The 9,227-nt window shown below is 35.9% G+C and overlaps 1 protein-coding gene across 5 annotated transcripts; it reads right to left on the bottom strand.

The window, feature by feature from the left end:
* Positions 1-804: 804 nt before the first annotated feature.
* Positions 805-8,287, bottom strand: LOC114392700. Of its 5 annotated transcripts, none has more exons than XM_028353913.1 (10): positions 8,166-8,287; positions 7,813-8,079; positions 7,599-7,730; positions 7,455-7,520; positions 7,259-7,324; positions 5,675-7,082; positions 5,058-5,111; positions 1,912-3,074; positions 1,179-1,808; positions 805-1,096 (listed from the first exon to the last, which is right to left on the bottom strand). In XM_028353913.1, the coding sequence occupies exons 8-10, from the start codon at positions 1,981-1,983 to the stop codon at positions 920-922; spliced, it is 879 nt and encodes a 292-aa protein (XP_028209714.1). In that variant the 5' UTR covers positions 1,984-3,074; positions 5,058-5,111; positions 5,675-7,082; positions 7,259-7,324; positions 7,455-7,520; positions 7,599-7,730; positions 7,813-8,079; positions 8,166-8,287; the 3' UTR covers positions 805-919. The 5 variants fall into 5 exon arrangements, with proteins under 5 accessions (XP_028209714.1, XP_028209713.1, XP_028209718.1 ...); XM_028353912.1 differs by having other exon boundaries at positions 7,599-7,680; XM_028353917.1 differs by having other exon boundaries at positions 1,179-1,803; positions 7,599-7,680.
* Positions 8,288-9,227: the final 940 nt, after the last annotated feature.

Raw genomic sequence — 9,227 nt, 5'->3', positions numbered from 1 at the left:
TATTGTTTGAATTCATGTAGTTTTAAAGATTACAATTAGACAAACTATTTAAACTCGAGTAGTTCATTTTTTTTAAAAGAAACTACTATAAAATTAAAATTTAATTAAAATATATTTTGTCACAAATTAAAATGATTTAATGTTGAACTAATTAAAAATATTTAACAAAGTATATTTAACTCTGATGCAAAATATGGAAATCAAGAAAATAAATAAATTATATGAGTCAATTATTAATTTAATATAATGTATAATGCTTCAAATTAGAAGGTTTTATTTTTTAGTCTCTTAAAATAAAATATAAATGTTACACCAAATTTAAGGAACTAAGAAATACGGATATTTTATCTGAGAAGACAAATTAAGAAGAATAACTACTTTTGTTGGTCCCAATGAGTTAAGATCTTAAATTATTACTAATTATGTTTGATTTCCTTAAGCAAAATCTTGGATCTAAATATTTTGAATGAAAAAATATGATTGAATCAAGAAATCCTACTTAAGATGATTAGTAAAGCTCTCCAGTAAAGATTAATCTTTAATGAACAAATTCACACAAATATTAATTAAGATGAAAAAAACTAATTATAAACATGAAAATTATTACTGCTAGTTGAGCTTAATTTTGACTGTTTCAGTTGATGAGCTTATCATTAGTTTGATTTGTTATTAATTTATTTTGTCGAGCCCTTGGATTTTATGATTCATGATTGGATCGATCATCTAGACGACATCAACCAGGTGCTTACAATTATACCTAGTATAGCGATAATTAAATTTTAAAACATATTTAAAAAAACACTTTTCAAAAAATTATTTAATAGGCAGCGAGTTGATCACAATCCTAATATCATCCATTAAGTTAGATTAGGCAATCCTAACATATACATCAAATTTCAATATAAAATGTGCAAATAAACTACGACTGATCTGTGCGCTGCCTGCATCGGGAACTAACATATACTAGCTCGTCTTGTGTGACACTCCTGGCAATCCTAAGGCATTCTTCGATCAGCTCATGTGTCGATGTGCCTGGCGTGACCACCCCTAGGTTGAGATGGCTCTCCAACCTCTCCGCAATCGCATGGCAAGCTTCCTGTCAAATACAAAAAAAACAAATTAGACAAATTATTATGAAAAAATTGACGTAAATGACGTAAATTATTAGTAACACTTACCACTGCATGTCTCGGCTCGGCCACATCGGACCTTGCAGATGTCGACGGTGTTGCTGGCTCCATGACCGGACGGATATCTGTGTCTAGATCCTGAGTGGCAACTCTAGGCTGCGTAGCATGACCATCTGCCCGAGGATCTGAAGGCTGGCCCGGTGTCATGAACGAATGCAAAATGCAGAAGAACCAGTCCATGTAGTCACTGGCACATTGCCCTGGCACAACGCAATTGTCACCTGTTGCAGCCATATGGTCTGAATAGTGCATCCACCTATCGTGTATATCATCAAACGACACCCATGAATTGGCAGGTGGAGCAGGAATGGTCTGGGTGTATCCAAACTGCTGCATGACCCTCTCTAGTCGGTAATACACAACAACGGGCCCCCAACGCAGTAGACCGGAATAACATGAAATCATATGGAAGTCTCGGACCGGTCGGTGCTCCCCATATGGGATCCAACAGACATTTGGAATCCGGAGTCGGTCCAGGCGCTCCCTGTACGTTGGTGTACGTATGCTCTTCACGGTCTTCTTCGTAGCAATCCACCTACAGGCGCACAGTGAATCCTCGTCGTAGTCCGGATCAGTAGTGGACTCCGTGACTGAGGGAAAGTGCTCGTATATCCTGCACTACAGAGGTAACATGAAAATCATAAAAATTAATAATGAAAGTCTAAAAAAATTTCAAGTTAAACATTGTTGAACCTCAACAAATCAAAAACATGTTTGTTACCTGCAACAGTGTGATGTAACCACCAAGCTGTCGACTAGTGCTGATAGAAGCATCATTCAGGTGGTCGTACATATGCACCAGCGTAGTTACTCCCCATGCGTAACTCCTAGTTTGACTGAGGTCACGAAGGGCCTCCAAAAACACAACATGAACATTGGTTGCACTCTTGTTAGCGAAAAGAGTGCAACCCAGAAGATGAAGAAGAAATGCGCGAGCCGCAACTGTCCAATGTCCTGCCTGGCATCGGCGCTCATAGATATCACATACCTATTGCAGGTGTACGTACGGTCCACGACACTGCGCTGTCTCAGCCCTGGCAGCCTCTGCAGTGACCATCAATAACTCCACCAGCATCTGTACAACATCATCCACATGCACGGGCTGAAAGGCATGCAAGTCGCCAACCACGGGCAGATGCAGAAGAGACGCGACGTCGTCCAGCGTGATCGTTACCTCTCCCATAGGGAGATGGAAACTAGAAGTCTCCCGGTGCCACCGCTCGACAAATGACGACAAAAGTCCCCATTCGCCAGTGTCTATCGAACATGCGATCAGAGGACTTAGTCCTGTTCCAGCAACTAGTCCCTCAATGGCAGGGACATGCCTGCCTAAACTATGCACCTTCCTCCCGTGAGAGGATAACTTCAGCTCAGGATGCTCCTGAATTGAAGTATAAAGGAACACACAATTTGTTAACATCATCTTTTAAAGAAAAAAAAATTTCAATTATAAAGTATAATTAACAACTAACTAAAATTCAATATTATAAATACATCTCCCGTCCATACGCTGCCTACAACGTGATCCGCATACTCGGTAAGCACAGATGGGTCCCTTGGACCACCCAGAAATCCCTCAAGCTCATCCTCAATAGCCTGTGTGCCTGTGTCTGCAGGAGTGGCTGCCCCAGTGTCCTATACATCACCTCCTGCCATCGGCTCATCCGCATATACGTCAGCCTCAACCGAAGCTCCATCAGCCTCTGTCGTAGGGACCACTGGCTCATCGTCTGCAATAGTGACAGGTACTCGTTGTCTGCGTGTGGATGCCGTAGGCCATCGACGTTATAGAGCATCATCAGAATCATCACAATCTCCTCTGCCCACACCTTTGCCAATATCGTGACCTAAGGCACAACCTAATCCTCGGGTCCTAACCATGATCTACAAATGTCTACCACAAATTCCATCACTGATTTCATTCACTCAAATTTCACTGGTCTAACACAAATTTCATTGCCTCAAAGTCATGCAAGTTGTCAGGATTTCATTGACTGTAGGGCTGTCATTCAGTCAATTATTTATTTGAAAGGTTGTTAGGATTTCATTTATGTATTTGAAAATTTTAATTTAAATATGTATTTTTTAGAAATTTTAGAAAATTACAAATCTATCAAACCCAATGTTAATATTTTTTTACAAATCTATCCCATCTGATTTTAGCGACCACACTACGCTTTTTTTCCAAGCTCCTAGTTCTCTTAAATGGTGATTCAATTCTAGTCCTCTTTAAAGAGTTAATTAGATTTCATAAGATGGGAATGTAAAATACAGATGGGAATGTAAAATACTGGGATGTTGCATCACATTCATCATTTTTTTAATTATCTTGATTTGTGTGCATTAATGTTAAAATTACTCTAAAAACCAAAGTTTTTATTAATGTGCATGTTTTGGTCTTTGTAACGACTATTTATGCCTATAAGAAGTTACTTCTATGACAAAGTCTGCACATTGTTCCTTCTTTTTAGGACAAGTCTAATGTTTAGATTTAAAAGTTGACATATAATAGACAAAGAACACTCAACCTCAAACATTTTGGCTCAAACCGAGCTTCATTCAATTTATTCTCTACTTCCCTTACGAAAAAGAAAGGTCTAACAAATTCTTGCATGTGAGCTAACTTTAATCTTTGGATCAAAAACAATTTTCCTAACTTGCTACTCAATTAGGTTGCTTCACTACTTACTCTAAATGACAACAACAACTAAAAAAGACATTGGTAATAATAGAAGATATAAGACTAATCTTGAACCTTCAGCTTAACTTTTAAGTGTAGGTCTTTGACATTATATTAAAACATCTACATGACTAAGCGGTCAAGACTCAAGAGCTTTATTCTTGTCAACTAGATTATACTAATTAAATTTGAATTCTAAAATGAGGCACAATAAGCCTGTGCATTATCCTCATTTAAATTTTAATATGCACTCCAATGATGGCTTTCAGGAGAGTTGATCCTTGTTAGACAATATATTCAACTAGGAAAGCAAATCAAATTATAAAAATATGTATTTTTCAATAAATAACAATTTCAGGACCTAAAGGATTATCCAATGTACCTGTTGTTTTGTGTATTAGATGTTATTTCTATGTAATATAAGGATTTTGCATATACTTCCACCATTGTGAGTACTAAGGTCAAAATAAACAAAAAGTAACTTTTACTAAACATTGACTAACAGTCTAACATTGTACAATTAGTATACGCTTTTAAATCTATGCTTTCACCCATCTACTTGTTCAACCTGACCTGGGACCATTAGATAACTAAACACCAAAATATCTGCCATGTAAGAGAGGATTCTTATGAGCATTTTCTCAGATCACAGAAACTGAAGTTGGTCCATGTGATATTGTTAAATGGTTAAGAAGGGTTGGTTTAGCATGTTTAAGAATCTCTTTTTATGGGACACACATTCCTCACAAGAGAAGGTAAAATGTTTTGCCTCTTTGACTAAAATTCTTTTTCAGAAAATTGTGTTGCTCAAGAGACATAAACCCCTTTTTTTTCAAAAGGAGAAAAGAAGAAGGGCTTGGATATTTGGGAGGGTTAAGACCAAGAGATTGCCTTCAATTACAGCTCGAACTAGGCCAAGATGACCAAATTGTTGTGAACTAAATATAGTGTGCATAGTAAACCAAAAATGCGGTGTGCATAGTAAAATTTAATTCAGACCAAAAAAGCCCCTACAGGTTCCAAGAATATAATATACAACATCACAGTTACCAATGCTCTTGCTAAATTGACAAACCAAATTGTGACAACAATCTAATAAGAATGATCCAAATTACAGGTATTATTTAATCTTCTACCAAAGTAATACTCAATGTTGAAAAAAAGTCTATAATATATAAAGTACTTACAATTCAAAGTTCAAACAAACACCTTGTAAGAAAGAAAGAACCTTGATGAGTAAGCTGCAAATTTCAGAACAACAAGACACCAAATTCAAATGTTATTATATTCTACACATAATCCCCCAAATTTCAAACTATTATAAACTTAATCAACTAAACCTAAATCCTAATTTCAAAAAACTCACTATTTATCAAATATTTCCCAATTTTAAAAATTAAAATTGAAGACTACGGATCAAGTTGATCCGTAAGCTTCATACGGATCAAGTTGATCCATAAGAAGCTTACGGATCAACTTGATCCGTAAGCTGTTGAAGAAACTTACGGATCAAGTTGATTCGTAAGTTTCTTAAGGATCAACTTGACCAGTAAGAAACTTATGGATCAACTTGATCCGTAAGGTGTTGAAGAAACTTACAGATAAACTTGATCCATAAGCTCCTTACGAATCAACTTAATCTGTAAGAAGCTTACGGATCAAGTTGATCCGTAAGTTTCATCAACACCTTACGGATCAAGTTGATCCATAATCTTCTATACAGCTAACTACTACATACAGATCATCTCTGCACCTATACGGATCAACTAAGAACGCCGGCAAATAAAGACAAAATGCTGCTTACCTCAACAATGCCGACGCGCGGAGGGAGAACACCACCCTCAATTTTCCTGGGCTACTCAACATCAATGGCGGCGCGGTTGCAGAACACGGACTCCCGACACGGAGGAAGAAGACGACACTCACGGGGGGAACAAACACGGCGTGGAGGATGACGATGGTGGGTGAAGCTTTTTTGAGACCAGGGTAGAGTGAAAGGAAGAAGAACGCGAGTGAGGTGAGGTAAGGGGTCAGGAAGAAGAAGAAAAAATGGTGAGGGGTGAGGAGGAAGAAGAAGGCCAACACGGGAGGGAGGGATGGAGGGAGAGATACTGAATTGTTTTGTTTTTTAAAAATTAAGCTAGGGGTACATAAGTCTTTTTACATGAATTGCTGGATGCACCAGCAAAAATGCTGGGTGCACCTAGCAACACACTTTGATTGTTTTGGTGAATTTGTGTACTGTGTAATGATAGTGTTGTATTTTTTAATGTTACAGTAACTAACATATGTAACAAAAAAAAGTCTAGCTTGGCAATAAGCTACACAAACAACTAATATAGCAACATCCACACTAAAGTCATGCAATTCCTATGAAGATGGAGCTTAGCAATGAGACCAGCCATATGATTTCCAACTTTTTTTTTTCTTCCTTTACCATTCGAGCAAGGTCATCCTTGTTCATACCCTTTGCCAAAGCTACACAAATAGCTAATATAGCAACATCAACATCTTTCAATTTTTATTCTATCAATTCTTGCTTCTTAACAGTTAACACAATGAAGCAAAACAATTCAAGAATACACTCAGAACCACAACAATTCAAGAAATTGATGTCATTGTCAAATAAATCCAAATCCATCCTTTCACCTGATGCAAATCCGTTTCGAGCTTAACACCCAACCTAACCAAAGACATTCATTACAAATGTTACCCACCTCTTTCATTTAATTGAAAAATGAAATAGCATCATGTGAATGATATCAGTTAAAATATTTTTAGATAAATTCTAGGCACCACTTTCAATTATATCTTGATTCATAAGGATCAAATGTTATCCACCCTTTTCATTTAATTGACCAAAAAAAGTAGCATCATGTGAATGAAGCAAAGTATAGTAAAATAATGTTTGCCATGAAAAAAAAAGATTGAGTTTAATGCTTTCACCAAATTCATTAAACTTTATAGGCTCTTTAACTGTAAAATTCCATCACACTTTAACTGCCATCATAAGAAAATTGATCATCGCATCCCAAAGAGAAAAACATGAACATGAACACAAACTGGAACTAGAACCACCACTACAGTAAACCTTACAACACTTCCTTTGTGATCCTTTGCATGGGTCCTCCTCCATGGTTAGTGCCACGACGTCATTCGTTCTGAGTAAGAATTTCACATTCCTCTACATAGTATAATGTGGCTATAAATCCCTAAACAAAGTAAGGACAAAGTTTGTTTAACCATCATCAATATGAACCATTCTAAACTTCATTCTTAAGTAACTAAATGTAGAGGACATAAGAATACATGAGTTAAGTAGGGAACATAAGACATATCCAAAGAGGTGATTAATACAATATCACAAGCCGAATGAAAGAAAACTCACTTGCTCTTGAAGTTGGAGTTGCTTTAAATATTCTATGGCCTCATCTAGCATTAAAGCTTTGTTTGTCTATTGAAAACAAACACAAAGGAATCATCAAGAAAAGAAAATTCTAAAAATAGAGAATAGTAGTATTTTGTAAGATTAATCAACTTAATGAAGATGCAAATGATTATAAATATATGAAGAGATATAGTACCTTGTTGGAATTTGGAATTAAATTCTGCAAGGCTTTCATTTTCTCCTTAATCCTACTCCTCCTTCTCTGCACACATGAAAATCATCAATGAAAACTAAGAAAAATAGAAATATTTCTCATAAAATTGAAAGATAAAAATAGAACCTTTTCATACAAATTATGGAACTCTACAGCTCTACTCCTTTTTGACGAAGAACATAGTGGTGGGATAGGTATCTGCTGAGAGCTATAAAGAAGAGGAAAGAGAAGTTGGGGATTGACAAAGTTGGGGTTTTCCTAAAAAAAAGTTTAAAAAATAGGGGAAATGTAAAGGAGAGAATCAAAAGCATGTTGATCAATTTATTTTTCCAACCGCTACCTGAGGAGGCAGAAAAGACATCAGAGTCGATGCCTGGAATGTCTCTGTCAGCGTTGTACAAATCGTTGATCTCCTCATCATTATAGTTAATGTCCTCGAAGTCCCAATCGTCGACATCGTCCAGGGGGCACATGCGGAGCTCCTCCATGAGCTTGTCATTGGTGCCCTCGAGCTTCCCCGACAACTTCCACTTCAGAGTCGCCTCCATGATCGACGGGAGCACGTGCCCATCACCCTTGAAGTAGCTCTCAATCTGCGCTTTCAGCTCTGCCAAGGGAAATTGAATGGTAATGGTGAATGGATGATGTAAAATGACATCGTTAGAATGAGAAGAAAGAGATAGATTGCTATACCTTTATTGTCGACGCCATCAATTTGGGGAACGGGTAAGGGGGTTTCATTGGATCAGAAGAGTCTGAGTTGAATAGAGAACTGAGAAAAGATTTACATTTGAAATTTGAAAACCCACACACCTGTGAACTTACTGTAGTGTTATTGCTTAAAAATAGAATGCTTTTGAAATAGTGGATATTTGCCAAAAATGCCTACAAAGATGACTCGTGTAAAATGTTTCCTTATCAGCGAGTTCCATTATTATAATATAGTTCTTATTTTTAATCCCTTATGTTTTAATATTATTTTATTTTGTTATATTAAGATTTAAAAGTTTTATTAAATTCTACGATGAATTAAATTAGAAATTATTTTTCATGACCGATAGTATTAAATCTAATAATTATTGTTCATCATAATCATTGAGATTGTTTTTTTAAAGGTTTAATTGAATTTTTATCCTAACTTTTTAATTTTTTGTGAATTTTACTTCTACTTTTTATTTTGGCATATATTACCTTCAACTTTTAAGAATTTTGAGAATTTTACCCTCCATCATTTTACTATTAGCATAATTGCACTTTTTATCTCCAACTTATTATTTTTATGGCAAATTTTACCCCCAACTTGTGTACCTATTAATGGATAAATGATAGAGGATAAAATTTGCAAGATTCTTAAAAGTTAGGGGAAATATTAGCCAAATTTAAAAAGTTAGGGATAAAATTTGCCAAAAATTAAAAAAAAGAGGGTAAAAGGTGCAATTAAGTATTGTTTAAAAAATTATTACATATAGTAGTGGTTTTTAGTCGCATCTATATTACATTAATTATTTCACAATTTAAATCAGTGATAGTGTTGAACGTTTTTAACAAAAAATCAAAGAAAAGACTAAAATGAGACTTTTAAAACTTGATGTACCAAAACAAAATAACACTAAAACATAATGGACCAAAAGTGATATTTAACCTATTAAATACACTAAATGTGATGTAAGCTCCATTAGAGCTTGTAGGTCTAGGATCTTCTTCATCAATGGATTCCTTTGCTTCTTGGAAGATGAATGGCAGCGGAATGGAGAA

Source organism: Glycine soja, chromosome 17 (genome assembly GCF_004193775.1).
Source record: "Glycine soja cultivar W05 chromosome 17, ASM419377v2, whole genome shotgun sequence".
Classification (NCBI taxonomy): Eukaryota; Viridiplantae; Streptophyta; class Magnoliopsida; order Fabales; family Fabaceae; genus Glycine; species Glycine soja.
Note: the sequence above shows the minus strand (reverse complement) of the source record. Positions and strands in the feature narration are given on the sequence as shown.

Excerpts from the sequence above, each read along its gene's own strand:
- LOC114392700 (XM_028353913.1), bottom strand. The coding sequence starts at position 1,983 with ATGTACGACCACCTGAATGATGCTTCTATCAGCACTAGTCGACAGCTT. Across the intron at positions 1,809-1,911 it reads GTTACATCACACTGTTGCAG|TGCAGGATATACGAGCACTT; the intron begins GTAACAAACATG and ends TTACCTCTGTAG. Across the intron at positions 1,097-1,178 it reads CCGAGCCGAGACATGCAGTG|GAAGCTTGCCATGCGATTGC; the intron begins GTAAGTGTTACT and ends TGTATTTGACAG.